This window comes from Mercenaria mercenaria, chromosome 6 (assembly GCF_021730395.1).
Source record: "Mercenaria mercenaria strain notata chromosome 6, MADL_Memer_1, whole genome shotgun sequence".
NCBI lineage: Eukaryota > Metazoa > Mollusca > Bivalvia > Venerida > Veneridae > Mercenaria > Mercenaria mercenaria.
In genome coordinates, this window is record NC_069366.1 from 76649522 (window position 1) to 76668105 (window position 18584).

An 18584-nucleotide genomic window follows, 5' to 3' on the forward strand; every position below is an offset into this window, starting at 1 on the left:
GCAGATATTGGCCTGATAAATGCATAGTATTAGGATAAACAAAAACTTTCCTCTATATTTCTTATGATCGGAGTACTCGCAACAGCTGTGTACAACATTATTCTCTTTAAGTTAATATCCCAGAAGTCATTGTTGTGTAAGTGAGTTATTTACAAGGGTGTAGATTATCCAGAGTTACTCACTATTCTGAAGTGAAATCAAAACATCTAATCTCTGTTTTCTTGATCTAGCATTAGAATAAAGTATATCAATCATCGCATAACTAGTTATCGTTGAATTATTCTTTTAATAATGATGTAATCATAAGGTTGTTGAAAGCTACAATCATTCTAATTCAAATGATATATCGCAAAAACAAAAACGAATTCGCTTTTGAAAAGCATGGTCTGAAAACACATAACTATACTGAACAAAACGGTTAACCCGCCGTTTGTTGATTTGCCAAACTCTTCAAAAAATTCTAAAGGCATGTTGTGAAATAGAGCGTAAGGTTACAATATTATGTTCCTGATGAAATTTCGAAACATAGAAATTTACTCATTTGATGACTCCAACGCATTTATGAAAAATTACAAAGATACACTAAAGATATAAAATTTACAAAGAAGCAACCAATGTTGTGAGGGAAGAATATGCAACAAAGGCAAATGTTATGTTGGTCCGAATGCGAGTGTATATTAAGATATTTACAAAATAGTAAATGGCGGATTAACTGTTTTGTTCAATGTATAACATACATGTATCATACTCCTATTAATAATGATTTTGTGTATCTGATAAGGTGAATAAAAGGTTGACCCTTTCAAATAAAGTAGAGAGAAATCATTACGCTTACATATTCCTAGATTGTCAGCACAGCTTGAACACCTCCCACATGTGAGGTGAATGGCTACGTCATAGATATATAATGTTGAACTTCTGGACGGGGCAACGATTGGGGCAACATATCGGGTGTCAACGACCTTAAGTACTGTCATGCACAGAGATCAAAATATATTTGTTTTATTCAAAGCCTTCTGTGTACTTTGTATCGCTTTTAAGTTGCTGAAAGCTCGTTATTTTGTAATTATTCTAATGTCAATTAACTTAATTGATATTTTTTGTCAACTCATTTATGCAAGAGTGAAATCTGCAACATGTCCTCTGTAACTTAAAGTTCAACTATTGTGGTATAGCCCAAGAGAATATTCAGTGTAGCTACAATTAAGAAGGTATTGTTGAAAATCAACCGAAACTGCTTATTAACTAGAAAGTTGTTGTCTCGATACTACAGGCTTATGTTTTGTTACAACAATATGATTACCTATATAATAAAGTGAAAGCTGCATTGCCAAGTTACTAGTAAATCAAAAAATAAAATATGGAATACTGTCTTCGTTTTTCACAGTCCTTATAACATGCATTTTTTAATATGGAATATGAACAACAAACGTCAATATTATTCAATATTCAAACTTTGTAATCATATCGTTTGCTTGACATCAATTGTAACGTCATTGTATTGATTATTATCGCATTTAACAGTTCATTAACTGCGATATTTTCAATTTTACTTAAATGTAGAAAAGTATGAACACTGTTTAAGTAAAACGAAGCTACAATTTATGCCTATTTATTTGCTAAACCGTAAGTAAATACGTACTATGATGATCGCGCAGAGATGAATTGAATGCTATAAGTAAAAGCAATAGCTAAATAAAATAAATTTGCTCTAAATGAATGTGTTGTTTGTAACTGAAATTAATATTTCAAAACTAGCATCGATTCTGTATAACAACGAGGGGACATGTTTATTTTGAACGATGATAATAACTGGCAACTTAACTCAGATATTGTTGTAGTGATATTGTATTTAATAAGTTGTCTCCCATCAATGTGTTACATAGAACAATAAACTAAATTAAAGAAATAGAACAAAGGAATACGTTTAATCAGAACAAATATTTGTTTGTATGTGAGAACAAATATTTGTTTGTATGTTAGAGCAAATATTTGTTTAGATGTTATATAATGACGGACGTGCCATATAAAGGCTAATCTCAAAGACCCCAGATGATGTTTAACATAACAGACGATTACAATTCAGCACGCGCAGATAAGTTACAAAGAGTTGCTAAAGATAATAAGTTAAATAATTAAAAAAAAAAAAGAACAGGGTGTTAATAGTAGATCATCAGAGCGTCATAAGACTCATTTAACAGAATTGGTCGCACGGATATCATTCGATTGAATTTCTTAATGGTTTGTTCCCATATGACTGCAGTTTGTATATTTATTCCACAAATTAGGCAACATTTAACTTAAAATAATGATTTAACAGTTGAAATCGTGTACTAAGTTTTCTAAATTGACCAATTTGATTGTCAAAGATAGACATAATTTATAGATCGCACCTAGCGGCAAAATTTACGTCACATAGAAGTTAATGTGTGCGTATTTAATTTTCTTTTGGGGATTTTAGACTGTCTAAACCATTAAAGGTTTTTATTATGTTGTGCACATAAACTAGTCATTATGTGACCTGTTAACGCTAACGAAGTTAATATCTTGACAACGTTTATGTTTTGTCCTGCGTATTCACGGGGGAGGAACTGTTACACGAGACTCGGTTGTGGAGGATATCATGTTACAGATTTAGGATGCTTCTGTTACAGTATTCCTGGATAACGTTACAGCATTCGGAGGATAATAATAGCTGTCGGTATTTTGTTTGCCAAAGATGTGGTAAAGATGTATCTCTTTTTCCAAAAATAAAAATTGTTTTTCTAGATCAGTGATATGCACGTCTGTTGAGACATGGCTTAACCTGTGAAACACAGTATATTGATGTCAATCAAGCGTTTTATGACAAAATTCGAAATTTTGATAGAAAAATATCTAAAAGAAATTGATTAAAAGCTATTCCAACCCATTTCATGCAAATTTGCATTGATTAAAACCCTCTTCAGGCATGCACTTATAATATGAGGTAGAAAAAGGTTACTGTTAGTCTAATATTTCGTGGTTTTATAGAATGTTGCAGTTTAGCAGGATATGTTACAGTTGTGGGGTGCTGCTTCTGAATGTGTTACAGATTTAGGATGATACTGTTTCCTTCTTCAGGATTCTGTTGTTAGATGTAAATACTACTAAACAACATTTATTTTGTCATTTGAGGCAGTCAGAGATGTACTAGAGTGGCATTGCTGTAACGACGTTTAAAACACAGGAAAGTCCACCTACGGGAGAAGATATCGGTTGTGATATGTCAAGAATCACATATGATGAACAGTTGATGATACAAGATATGCAGAGCAAATCTCCCATCCCTTTTCCATGCAAATTGACCGATCGTTTGAACAATCTCTAAATACATCGGTTGTTAAATGTTTTTCATAACCTCTAAATAAATCACCAAAGATATTGCGGAGCGAAATCGAAAAATATTTTAAGTGTGTATATATTTATATTCACATAGATTAATTACTTTCGTTCAAATCTAAAAAGAGAGTGAGTTACTATGTTTATAAGGTAACTCCTAATTTTAGAACAACCCGAATTTAATGTGCTCGTGCTCGCGTTTACGCAATGCCTACAGTCCTGAGACATGCCTTCTAATGGCACACAGTCCTGAAAAGACAAAGACGCATATTTTTTTAGATGAAAATCCTAAAACATTATACATTTTAACTATGAATTGCGTATAAAATCCTCTGTTAAATGATATAGGCTCCTAACTGTGACCAAACAGATTCAATACTTCAGATTAGCCTATTTGATTGTGCATGCTTGCCAAATCTTCATTGCGCAGATGCATATCTGCTTGCAAGCAGACTATGATTCGATGGTTGTTCTAACAGTAAACACGTATACATGTTTAACAAACAAAAAAAGAATCTTTTATTATTTGAAATAGACTTTTATTGCACATGTGCGAGTTGTCGTGAGAAAAGCCAATTAATTTCTTAAGTTCTCCATTACCGATTCCGAGAGGATATTTTCTTTTAAGCTTATTAGTAATTGAAATCGTTGATAAAGACACGCATTGCCAAGCTCTTCTGAAGCTAGGACACATCGTTTGCTAGCTTAATACATGTAGCATAAACAGGTACTATTTATGAAAGAACAGCTAATTAAAGTGCAAACGACGATTCAATGCGAATTGGTGATTATGGTATCATATACATAGGATATAGAACACTAGCTTTCCATTGAAAATGCTTATATATCATTTTATTATATATAGCTGTTGAATCAGATTTAGAATTTCGAAATTAGAAAAAAACGCACTTGGTATAATATATTTGTTACATCTTACAAAAAATCCCGCATAATTCATGATTTCTAAATTTTATTTGCTATCCTGGTAAAATTGTCAAAATGTATTCCAAAAGGTATCATCCTAAATCTGTAACACACCCAGAAGAAGCACCCCACAACTGTAACATTCTATAAAACCACGAAAAATTAGACCCACATTGATTTTTCTACTTCGTATTATAACTGCATGCCTAAAGAGGGTCTTTATCGATGCAAATGAGCATAAAATATGGTTGAAACATATTTTAATCAATTTCTTTTAGATAATTTTCTATCAAAATTTCGAATTTTGTCATTAAACGTTTGATAGACAGTAATATACTGTGTTTCACGTGTTAAACCATGTCTCAACAGATGCACATACCATTGATCTAGAAAAACAATTTTTACTTTTGCGAAAAAGAGATACATCTTTACTATTTCTTTGGCAAACAAAACACCGACAGCTATTATTATCCTCCGAATGTTGTAACGTTATCCAGGAATACTGTAACAGTAGCATCCTAAATCTGTAACATGATATCCTCCACAACCGAGTCTCGTGTAACAGTTCCTCCCCCGTGTATTGTAAGACTGACTTCCATTCTTTCCTGCATATGCAGTGGTTTCGTACACAATAATCTGTTTACCGAATACGTTTTATAGCTTCTCTGCTTAGGTACAAAAAAGTAAGGCAACTGTTACTTTGCATTGCGAAAGAAAAATAATAATGTCAGCATGATAAATTGGTGAAAAAAGTCTAAGTTTAATGTTGCCAAGATATACTTGAGAATGTGCAGGTGCAAACAAGCCCAATAAACAGAAACGAATTTTCGTTTCAAAGAATAGATATCTTGATTTATCACATGTTTTGACGTCGCAGGAGTGTAATAAAAACCATTAAATAAAATGATAATACACTAGTGTAATAAAGCTTTGACGTCGACGTCATTTATTGTATAAATTATTTTGTTTATGTAGTAAACGAAAGTCGAATCTTTGATGTTTCGACAAGAAAGGCTAACATGGGAGCATTTTATTATTTTATTCAACTCGTTTAATAAATTCAATATGGAAAAACACTCATGCAATATCCTCTATGTAACTTAATATTGAGAAGAAATGTAACAGTGTTACTATATTACACTATATACCACGGACTATTAACAAGCCTACTTCCATTTCCTATGCATGCCTGAATAAAGTTTACTGTTGTTTTTTAAGAAACTGCGACAGTTAATGTTCAATTTCAATTAAAGACTCATTTCTTTATGCTGATGTTTAAACGCATACAGAAACGTTTCTCTATTTTTGCCAGTTGTTTTAATGAAAACATTTGTTACGGTTAAAACTGCAACGAAATATAAAACAGAAAACATTAAAACACGTTTCACTTATTGAAAGCTATGCATAAAAGACAGACAAAGTAAAATGTTCTATTCAATTTTAAGTTACTTGTACAATAACCATCGTCCTTCCTCTTCAGTTGCATACATCGTCAACGTCTTTACTTTTAAATTTTATAAATTGTCAACGTTTTTACTCTTACACTTTAAAGATTGCCAATAACATTGTCAAAGTCCTAACTATTAAACTTTATACATTGTCAACGTCCCTTTTATCAATACCGTCCTTACTATTTAATCTTATACATTTTAAACGTCCTTACTATCACACTTTATGCATTGTCAACGTCCTTATTATTACACTTTAATCATTGTCAATATTCTTACTATTAAATCTATACATTTTCAATTGTCAACGCTTAATAATTTGTCAACATCCTTATTCTTACACTTCAATTATTTTAAATATCCTAACTATTAAATTTAATACATTGTCAATGTCCTTACTCTTACAATTTATGCATTGGTAACGTCCTTGCTCCTACACTTGATGCATTGCCAACGTCCTTAGTTTCACTTTATACTTTGTCAATGTCCTTACTATTACACTTTATAAATTATCAACGTCCTTAGTATTACATTTCATACATTGTCAACGTCTTTACTATTACACTTCATACATTGTCAAAGTCCTTACTCATACACTTCAAACATTGTCAGCGTCCTTACTCTTAACATTTATACAATGTCAACATCCTTTCTATTACATTTAATACATTGTCAACGTCTTACTCTTAAAATTTTATACAATACCAACGTCCTTACTATTAAACTACATGTATATGCATTGTGAACTTTCTTACTCTTACACTTTGTAAAATTTAAACGCCCATATCCTTACATTTTAAACATTGTCAACGTCCTTACTCTTAAACTTTATACATTGTCAACATTTGTCCCCTTAAACTTTATGAATTGTCAACGTCCTTATACTCTTACACTTTATAGATTGTCAGCTTCCTTACTCAGACACTTTATACATTTTATACCGTCCTTTCTCTTACACATTATATATTGTTAACGTACTGACTTTTTTATTTTTACTTTGTACATTGTCAACGTCCTTATCTTACACTTTACACATTTTCAACGTCTTTTGCCTTACACTTTATGAATTGTCAACATCCTGATTCTTACACTTTGTACATGTACTTTGTCAATGTCCTTATTGTTACTTTTTTAATATGGTCATTAAAGCTAGGTAATTTTAAATGCTATAATTCAAACAAAATTCTGTCTTCATTTCTTGTCTTATACTTAAAGCTATTTATAAGAAATGATTTAGTTCATAATGACCGTTTAATCAATTCCTTTTCAATCATATTCAATATCTAATATCTGTCTTGTTGCCTTTATGTTTAATGGGCATTCGTTTAAATTACTTCTGTTTGGTACATACAATGATACTCAGTATCATTTCTTCTATACATTCATTCATAAATGAGATATCAACCCTCAAACGGATACACAACGATGTCTGAATTGAAACGTTTGATATTGTAATATATAATAAAGCGATGTGTTTGCACTAAAATGAAAAATCTAAATTTTATATGCCACACTACTTCAAATTGAAAAAGTAGCCTAAGGGGGAATCTTGTTGTGAATAAAATTAAAAGATATAATTTCTCCGAAATTCAAAGTAATTTGATTTTGTCCCTATGATTTTAAATACTATTAATGCAACTAAGAAAGTAGAACTGAGACTTATTGAAGACTTTTTTTCTGATTTCTGATATGAAGCTACAGACTGTTTTTAAAAATCAGAACAGAATTTTATTTTTAGTAGCGGTTTATTGAAATTAAAAGGAGACTGGAGATTGTCTGTCCAGTTTTATGTAAAGTATAGAAAGAAAGAGAAATACTGGGTATTTGAGAAGACTCTAGTTGGATTTCTATCTTAAAATTGCATTTGACTTGTAGAAAATATTTTGCGTTCTAAATTTAGGCATAGGATCTATAAACTCAGTTGTTCGTGAATAACACTTTAACAGTAAGAAGATTTTTTTTTCAACTAAATCATAGTTTAGAGTATATATTCCTTAAATATTCTACTATTGAAATAGTACACCTGTGTTCATGTGACGTATATCACAATGGAACGTTTCTGTCGTGTAAAAGAGATCATGTCTGCCAAGATAAGATTTATTTCGGTAATGATATTTTGTCAGAGGGACATTTACAGGCTACGTATATACTTCACATACATTCAGATCATATGCAATGTATACAATCATGCAGATGATCAGTTTAATATAAAATTTGTAGTCCTGTTGATCAGTTCAATATCAAATTTGTAGTCCTGTTTGGCGCCATATAACCTATACTGTGTTGGTGCGCCGTAAAACCCAAATAAAATAAATAAATTAATAAATATAACAAAGAATACGAATTATAGAAATCTCAGGATGAGTTTGTTTCCAAAAAGAAAATTTCCACGACCAGGCAAGTTTCATAAAATGAATGAAGTGAAAATAGCAAGATTCAGTAGAAATAGAAGGGTAAGATGTTTCAAAGACAAGATATTGTTAGAATAGTAAGGTTATTTAAAACTATGTGCAAATGTTTGTTATTCGCGGTAAGAAAGGAAGAAGACAATACATTTTGAACCTTTTTTGTGTTTGTAGAGCTACATTCACAACTATTTATATCATGTATAACAGTAATGGTTATAAAAACGTCCGATGATGTGTTAAGTGGGTCCTGTTTTAAACCTTATACCAACTACTAGTTTTAGATACAAACATGTTTTTATGCTTACAAATATTATTTTGAATTGAACATATTTTTCAAATATGTATGTCTAAAAATTGTTCATATAACAGTAATATTATTGATTTGGTTTCATAAATAACACCCCTTCATCATTTATTAAGATTAACATCATACCGAGAAAAATGTTTTTCGGAATCTAAAACACATTTTTACTGATTATAATGAATTCCACAGACCTATCGGGCGATTTGTTTTGTTACATGCTTAACCTTAATCCTCAATACAAGAGTGTATTTTGTTACCAGCATCAACATTAAATAATTATGGTAAAAGTTTATCCGTTATGGTCTGACATAGTGATTGGTCTGAAAGTCTCCAAATGTCACATCTGCGTCATTAGATACCGGTATCATTTACAAGTTAATGATAACAGTTATTGCTAAAGGCCCGTTTCAGATTTTTTTAAAACGAAATGCACAAATGTGTGCTATTTACAGCATTGACAGTGTAGTAATGAATACTAAATATTCCTGTTTAATAAGGCGGCATTTTTACTTTCATAGTCATGTTGTGTAATATTGTTCATTTACAGTTCATGTTCTTTTACCTACAATTTCGCGGAAAGAGACAAGTTAAGCCAAAAGCAAATGATCCATTTAAAGCAAAAAGAAAATAGCGTCACAAAATGCTTGTGTAATAAGAATCGGTGCAACAGTGAATTGTTAAAATATTATTTCCCCAAACACTGTGATAGTCATTGATCACATTGATTGTACAAATACAGTAAGGGCTATATAGATAATCCTCCAAATACAGGATTAGAAACATCCTATTTCTTTCTCGATGCGTCTATGCCCACATGCTCTGCAGTGTAGATTACAGAACCAGAACCAGCGGCGCCAAGTAAAGAAATTTGATTTCGTCTTTGTAAGTCAGAAATCTCCTATGACAAGATAATCATATTTATTGGAAGTCCTTGTTTATTTTACATTTTTTACATGTTGTTTGATCGCAAATAAGGCCAATCTTTGGAAGAAAAGCATAAATCCATACTACTGCAGTACTGTCATATAAGCCATTAAATAGGATTATATTATTAAGTAAAAAGTGTAATCTCATGTTTCTTGTATACCCATTATATTTGGTAAACTGAATCAAAAGTATTAAAATTCATCACAAAGTTCTAAAAATGCTATGAGTTTTAATAAGCGTTTTTATAATTAAGGGTCCTACTTACCAATTGTACTGTAATGGAGTTTCAAGTAAAATGGTGTTGGGGGCATGAGGTGTCTTACATATTTCATATCATCTGATAGACAGACTTTTTCAAACCGAGTATCGTAATATTGTTTTTGGTTGCGTTCTTCGCTTCCAATGATATCGATCTTCTTACAGATTTTAATACTTCCGTAGAAACCAGTTGTGGAAATACGAAAACATTATGAATCTGCATCACTGTTTAGGATGTACATGAGCATGTAAATAATTTTTTTCCTTAGAATCATTGATTTGTGTAGTTAGACTGGTCATAGAAAAATATCTAATAAGAAGTATGAAAATTTGTCTTCAAAGAGTCCACTCAGTGTTCATGGGTAATGGAATTCCTCTTAAGCCGGTGCTAGGGGGCGTGAGGGGTGTTGCACTTTGCACTACCTCTCATGAACAGACTCAATCAAACTGAGTCTGCTATTAATTTGCTTGGTTGCATTCTATGTTTTCGAAGGATCTTCTTACAGATTTTATTTTCACAAACTTCCTAGTCTTCTCACAAATATAGTTAAAGCTAGGCACACGAAAAATCTTAATTAGCTAACGAGCACTACCTCATTTACATGAAAATGAATGATCAAATAACAATTTGTCTTCATTAACAATTTCCCATTCGTTAATTGATTCTTTTAATAAAACATTGGGAATAGCATTTGATAGGGTGATTTTTAATAATTATGTTGTTTTATACATGGTTTAATCAACATCACCAGAATTGTAACACTATCTTAACAATGATATATGTTTAGAATATGTCTGTTATTATCGGTGAGTGAAATATGGAGAAAATTTTTTAAAAATATACAGTTAAAAAAGTATAAAATAACAAAATGCACTTGTATAATTTGTCACGTTTAGATGCAGTTTTGTAAGAGTGTAGTGAATCTATCTAATAATATCCAGTGTTTTGAAGATTAGATATCCCACCCGAGAGTTGTTCAAACACCTGTATTCATAAGACCTATATTATTCTGTTAACCACATGAACCTTATATCTAATCTATCCAACCTCCATTCAAGCTAATAATCTATCTCGAATCTCAAGTTTCTTTAAAAAATATGCCTCTATTAAGGATTTCATTTACACTGCAACCGATCAGCGTATTTGATAGACAGGTAATGTTTTTCCATTGTTATATTTCAGGTATCCATATGTTAATGAAGCATATCCATTATCCTTGCATCAGTAAATTGATACAGAATGTAAACGACTTATCACATAACGGATTTATTACGTCAATAAGTATTTTCCTTTTATTATGGAGCTTGCGCTGCTTTTATTATGGAGCTTGCGCTGATGCAAAGTAAATGAAATCCTAAGATATTTGATATCTGTTTTAAATATGCACGACACAAATTGTTTTTTTTTTGTGGGTGGGGTCGGTTGGCGGGGATGGAGGGCAGCACGAAGATTATAGATAGAGCTTCGTTCCATTTAGGCGACGGAATGCACACTGAGCATATTTTTTCGTAATATTCTGATTAACGCCTACTTGTTGTAAACCTAGCAAAACCGCAAATGTCTGATATACTTCCTTTGACTTTCACATAGAAAAGAATCTTGTCACAACATTTGCAAGCAAATTCTACGTATCTGGTGGGAGACTTTACGTCGCGCTATCGTCTACACAATAATGAAATTAAGAATTTGTCAACTTAAATTGTCCAAGTACAGACATGTGATTAAGCTTGTCTAAAACATTTATGGTAAGTCAAAACAAATAAAATATTTAGATTAAACTATTAGTATCTATGAAAAGGTTTAAACTTGTACATAGAACATACAATAAAATGCTACTTTAATGAAATAGGCAGTGTAACTAAAAATACAAACATCAAGAAGGAACAATCTATTTTAGATAGATATATATATATAGTTAACAGCATCAAAGTACGCAGACTGAAAAAAATATTAAAATATCATTTTCTGAAAAAAAGTTATTTGAACTGAAAGAAATGATCCCGCGTAAAATATTTGGAAAAATTGGAGACAACTCCGCTAAATATTTATGGTAGGTTTAGGCGGCTATTGAGCTAGAACCTCGTGCAAACTATTCACCTTTTACCTCTAGGCAGGGAAAAAGCATGCATAATTGCCACACGGATTAGCAATCTAAATAAAAAATTATATAAAGATCAAATAAGTTAATGCCCTTGGGAAAGTGTGACATTTTCTGTGGTGAAATTTGTCAACAAACAGACGATTCTTCTTTAAAAAGTCAAAACCCACAGGATTTCACAAGGTAAATATGCTGAAAAGGCTACTGCTGGAAAGAGAACAATCTCTACTACCCATATATATGCGTCAAAGTATGGGAAAAATACCTAGAAACATGAGAAAATCAAAGAAATCAATTTCAGTACTGTTAGATGCATGACTGTCTTATTATGCATAGCATTTAACATAGATAGGTTATTTTTCCTTTGCACTGATATAACATGGACAGACTTAGGATTACCAAAAGGTGTTCACTCAACAATTTCACTATACAACAGATTGTTTCCCTTGCTTAAAGAAGGCTTAGGGTAAGCCTCTACATGAAATCATAAGAAAATTGTACTGATACTAATACATAATACTTATAATGAATAGTTGGAAGAACTTCATGCGCATATGAAAGATAGATATTGAATAACATATTACTAAAGTAGACATATAAACAGATTTAACATGCTAAGAAAATGCTCCTTGTGGAAGTAAAAAGAGAATAAAATGAAACATAATGAACACAAAAGTAATCAGATCACCCGGCTCTTACCGACGTTTGCATGTCTAATCTGTCCAACCAGTCTACTCGACCAGTCGACAACAGATAGGCTCTCTATGGCAAATACAAAAAAGAACACCAATGAGCACCAATGCCTCACCGTCTGAAGTACATTGACAAGTATATAAATACAAATAAAGTTAAGGAAACAGGTACAACTTTAAGCTCAGTGCAATAAACATTATTACATATTCTGCAGATTATGTTCTTAAATTGAAGCTAAATATCAGATCCTAAAACTTGATGAATACAAAATAAGAGATTTTTTAGACATTTTTGATCTACTAAGTTGAAATCCTGTCTAGCCCGGACATATCAAACTTCTTAAACACCAAAATACTTTATAATAAATACCTTTTGCATTTAATTTAACAGTATTACTAGTAAGAAGTATTTTTACCTCGTATCAGCTTCTATAGATTATCAAGTAATAAGACTACCCTGGAGGCAAATGTTACGTTTGACAGGAAATTGCCAGATTAAAGGATAACAAATTATGTTATCAAGTGAAAAGTAAATAAGTTATGTCTGATAATTTGACTTATTCTCAAAATGCAATAACCAGACTAATCCAGTGAAAACACCGTACCGTTTGGCTAATGAAATAATTAAGAAGTCGCATTTTTATCTGTCCATGGTAAAGTTAAAGCGATTAAATAAACTTTGCTTCTGGTGTTCTATCTGTGGAATTGAACCTTGTCTGTTACGGTTTACAGGATAGTTAATGAGAGGTCATGATTCAACTTTATATGCGGTGCAAATAACATTATGTGCAAACTACATTTAATTTATGAGATCGGAATATTAATACGAAAGTTAACGAATAGTTTCGATAACATCCGACTAAGGTTATTATCGCGAAAATAAGCCATACTTTTTTGTTTTATGTCTAATTTAAATTTATTTTTTATCATTATACATAGCAGACACTCATAAAGCAAAAATAAAGTTGAAAGTACCGAATACGAGAATCGAACTACTATACATAATGAAAAGTGGACCAACGAAAGATGAAACAACCCCATATACCGTTAAAAGCACCGCATACACATTAGAAAGCACCACATATAAAGCTAAAATCATCGCATATGCAGCTGAAACCACCGCATGAAAATTTACAACCAATTCATATACAGTTGTAAGTACTACGCATACAGTAGAAAGCATATCATACAAAGTTAAAAACACAGCATATGAAGTTTAAAGCATCGCATATAAAGTCAGAAGCAAAACATTTAATGTGAAAATCACCGTATATACAGATAAGAGCACTCTGTATACAGTTAAATCCGCATTTAGTTAAATGCACAACATATAAGAATAAAGGCGACGCATATAAAGACGAAAGCACCGCATAAACAGTTGAAACGATCGCATAAAAAGTTAAATATACCGCACAATCAGATGAAAGCATTGCATATACATCTGAAAGGACCGCATTAAATGGTAAAAACACTGCACATACTGATGAAAGCGCACCATATACAGTGATAAGCACATCATATACATGTATAAGCACTGCACATACAAGTAGAAGCACGTCATATACAGATGTATGCACATCATAAAGTGCTAAATCAACATCATAAGATAGCTATGGCGTTCCATAATTAAGTGTTTTGTAGTGTTTAATAGAATGCATTATATAATGGCAGCGTTTATCTATTTGAGCGTTAAACATTTGACATAACTTTTATATCAGATGAATATTTTTTCTACACCCCCAGCAGTTCTCACAGTTTGTTTTGCTTAAATGTTCATTTCAAATAAAATCATCAAAACATTAAACCTTTGATATTAGAGACAATAATTTCTTTTATTTTGACCTATGGCAAGAATTGTTTGAAAAGAAAGAAAAGTAATGAAATATTTCTTTGAATAAAAATCCTGTTTGTCAACAATATAACATGCAATCGCCATTACTGCCGATGAAATATCCATAAACATTGTCAAAGGACACCAGTGGAATATTATTTAAACATCATATTGATCTTTTAATTGTTGTCATTATTTTACGGGTGTATGTGTCAAATGAGTTGAATTTATATCTATGCTGAAATTCCTGGTAGAATGTGAGATTAAAAAGAATGTTTACTTGTAATTTGATATATATAACAGCCTAAGGGTAACAAACACCATGAAAATAAATTAATGATCATGTTTCAATAGCAATACAATGATCTTCTATTTAATATGTGATGAAAATGACATTTGAACAAGCCTAGTAAAACCGGTTTCAATTGTTAATATTTTACGTGCATTGGAACTCCCAAACCTGAAAAGTCCAACTTTTTTTAGAAAATTTCTAAATACAAAGAAACTAAACCAGTTTCTTTAAGGTGTCGTTTTACTATTTATTCAGTATCTGTGATATCCTGAATTCATCTAGGAATATCCTGAATTCGTTAATTGTTATCAGTTCTTGTTTTTAATTATCATTAAATGTATTAAAGATACCATACTTTCATTTATAGATATCTATAATTCGATAATTCAGTTAAGTGATATCTTTTCAATGATTTTTGGATATAACAATATGAGTTTAAAATAGCATTAAATAGAATTAATTGTGCCATTAATATATATCTTTATTTTATTAATTATTTATCAATAAATTAATATATAATTTTGTAAAATCACTAGACTGATTATAGGGTGTTATAAGGTGAATTATAGATATCTTAAATTCGTTTTAAGGTGTAAAAATAATACATTTTAATCTGACTAGTTAATGCTTAAATCATCACAGCAATAGTATATTGACGTCACGTCGACGTGACATTTAGCGCCATGTACGCATCGAGAAATGTCCTTTTCAAATTTGATCAAATATTTTACTTAAGGACACCATTAAAACGAAATGTCATATAGCACAACTATCTTGATTAATTTACAAATGAGGTGGTAATTTGCTGTGCAGATTAATTTGCCGTCATTTGCGCTCTAACTGAATTATTCCGCAAGACGTATTACCATTTCCGATCCAGGCGTGTATAAACAAATGAGCTTGACAACCTACCATTTGGAACGATACATCCGCATTGAAAAAGTTCCATCACATTTGATCTAAATTTAGCAATGAAAATGTATTAAAATCGAAATAATGTATAGCAAAATCGTGTTATAACACTATTTATACTCTCTGACGGTTATACGTCATACGAAATAATTCACACGGACGACGCCCTCTTAAAATTACTACACTCGACGTGTAACCGCCCATTGTGTATAGATAATGTTAAAAGACTATTTTGCTATAAATTATTTGTTAGATACTCCTTTTATGTAAAAACACTATGTATTATTGTTATTTGTAAATCGAATTAAGCATATAAATAAATCCATTTTTAGATAGTCTTAGAAGCTTTATTGATAACATTAAATGCTATTAAATTAAATTCTAAATAATTTTAGGACATCATTTAATCGATTAAGAATATGAAAACATATTCGTATTCGCAGATATCCAGTAAACTATGTAGATTTAACTTGCTAGTCTGTTAATGGTCAAAACTATTGGACCTCGGGAAACAGCTCTGACAATTTACTGGCAAATCATCCAGTAAATGCTAATGATTATTGCCTATTTCTTGTACCTGTACATTGATATTTTAAATAAATGGCCTAATAAATATTTCACAATCTGTTTATTATAATCATTTCAAATACTGATTGTATATCCGATACCTTAATATGAAGTGATATGCTTTTCCTGTAGGACTGATAAAAAACTATATCTCTTAGTTTAGGGTAAAGAACATTTAAAACGAACAATTGATTCAAAACTGCATTTGATTACGCCGCGTGTTTTAAATGTTTTCGTTTGTTTTACAGGACCAAGAGGAAAGTTTTCAAATTAACGGTTTTGTCGTTGTTTACTGCATCACAGAGAGAGCTACATTTGAGATTGCTATAGATCTGCTGAAGCAAATACGGGACGAAGTAGGCTCAAATAAAGCTATATTCCTTGTTGGTAACAAATCCGACTTGGTTCGTAGAAGGACTATCAGTCAGGAAGGTAGGTTTGACAGTAGCTTGCACTTCCAGTACCGTCTATGAACAGGCTCAATCAAACCGAGCCTGCAACATTTTCGTTTATGTCGTGTTGGGCGACCTGTGGTTTTCCACTTTTTTATTTGATAAATAATAATTGCGGCTAAAATGTTGGAGCAAGTTATATGTAATATAAAACCTAAGGACTATAACAGAAGTGACTAACAAAAGGGGTCCAGATCAAAAGATGCATCAAGGTATATAGGTAAAGATAAAGCTGAATAATATATTAAATAAGCTTTATTGTATTGTTTGGTTAATTCGAATAGCTTGTTATTTGCAAAACTTAAACTGTTCAACGTTTGAAGTTCAGCTTACGTATAACATTGTTCCATATTTTGTTTTATCTATAATGTTGACTTTTAAGTGTTAAATTAGTATCCACATAAATAAAAAAAGCCACCCATGACAGGATGCAAATAGAAAAATGTCCACGCAATATATCTTATATTTCTATCACACTGCGAAATACTAACATTTAGTACCATTCTTTCTTTGAAGAATAAATCGGGTAGTCGTCAAAATTACAGCAAGAAGAATTAAAAATTTGAATATAATATAGGCAGTGGAACTAAAAATACAAACTTCAAGTAGAAACTATCTATTTTAGATATATGTGTAGTTAACTGCATCAAAGTACGTAGACTGAAAAAAAATGAATAAAAGTATCATTTACTGAACAAGTTATTAGAGCTGAAATAATTGGCAAAAATGGAGACAACTCCGCTAAGACTTTTATGGTAGGCTTAGGCGGCTACTGACCTAGTACCTCATGCAAACTATGCACTTTTTACCTCTAGGCAGGGAAAGAGAACAAACTTTTTATATATGTGTCAAAGTATGGGAAAGATATCTAGAAATATGAGGAAATTAAAGAAATCAATTTCAGAACTGTTAGATGCATGACTGTCTTATCATGCATAGCATTTAACATTGATAGGTTACTTTTCCATTGCACTAATATAACATGGACAGAATTAGGATGAACAAACGGTGTTCACTCAACAATTTCACTATATAAACAGATTGTTTCCCTTGTGTAAAAAGAGCTTAGGGTAAGTCTCTGCATAATAAGCTTCAAGCTTTCATCACAGACAAACTGATATTAATTTAAATAAACAAAAGTTAAATGTTGTTTAACTTCATAGAACTCATTTTTCTATACAAAAAGTTTTTTTTTTAATTCTTTTTCAGAAGGGCGGTCAGCTGCGGATGCATACGGTTGTAAATATATTGAACTTTCTGCAGCACTTAATCATCATGTGGATGAACTACTTGTAGGTATACATAAACAAATAAAACTGAAATCTGAAGCTGACAGTGAGGAACTTGAGAGTAAAGTTCCGAAAGCGAAAGAGAGAAAGAGCTCATTCAAGAGAACTAAACGGTTTCTGGAAAAAGTGTTTCTCGGACACAGTGGTAAAGACAAGAAAACGGAAAATTTGTATGTAGAATAAGTAGTGACAATAACAGGCGTGTATACAATGAAATTTTCAATGACTTGACTAAATATAAAAACGGACATTTCTTGAAATATAGTATTTGAATGGTTCTGGCTTTACATCCGTACAAACTAGAGTATTCCATAGTGTACATTCCTAAATGTTACTAAACAGTAAACAAGTATTTTCGGCAATTAATATGTGCATAAAGCTTAAAATGTGTATTTATTTCACAAGTGCTAGGATTTTCATCAGTTATTACATGTGTATATACCTTCATTGAGTGCGTGTGTGTTTGGGAATATATTGTAAATATCAAAGAAACACGGACATTTACTTTAAAATGATTCAGTGTACTATTAGAAGATACAAGAATTTTCAGGTTTTGGTAAATTTATGATATAGCAGTTGACAGGTTACTTACGAAAGTTATACAGAAAGATAGTTATTACTAATTCGTGCAAACAGTTTATCAGATGCCAATTGAATAAAATCCTGTGTTGAAATTGAGTTTCTTGAAAAGGCAAGAATTTGCTGGCTGCAGTAACTTCTGATATCTCTTTTCAGTACTCATGCCTTTAAGAAGATTGCTTAATTGTTCTGGATAAAGAACAAGATATATGCACGTGATAGATTAATTTTAGAATGTATTT

The 18584-nt window shown here is 31.3% G+C and overlaps 1 protein-coding gene across 1 annotated transcript; it reads left to right on the forward strand.

Annotated features, from left to right (window-relative positions):
- The first annotated feature begins 8092 nt into the window (after positions 1-8092).
- Positions 8093-17946, forward strand: LOC128558088 (GTP-binding protein RAD-like). Its single transcript, XM_053546910.1, has 3 exons — positions 8093-8185; positions 16271-16454; positions 17684-17946. Exons 1-3 carry the CDS (start codon positions 8093-8095, stop codon positions 17944-17946), a joined length of 540 nt encoding a protein of 179 aa, XP_053402885.1.
- The last annotated feature ends 638 nt before the right edge of the window (positions 17947-18584 follow it).

Bases quoted from the DNA above. Each gene is read 5' to 3' on its own strand.
- LOC128558088 (XM_053546910.1), top strand. From the start codon at position 8,093: ATGAGTTTGTTTCCAAAAAGAAAATTTCCACGACCAGGCAAGTTTCAT. The intron at 8,186-16,270 runs GTAAGATGTTTC...TTTGTTTTACAG, and splicing joins GATTCAGTAGAAATAGAAGG to GACCAAGAGGAAAGTTTTCA. The intron at 16,455-17,683 runs GTAGGTTTGACA...ATTCTTTTTCAG, and splicing joins AAGGACTATCAGTCAGGAAG to AAGGGCGGTCAGCTGCGGAT.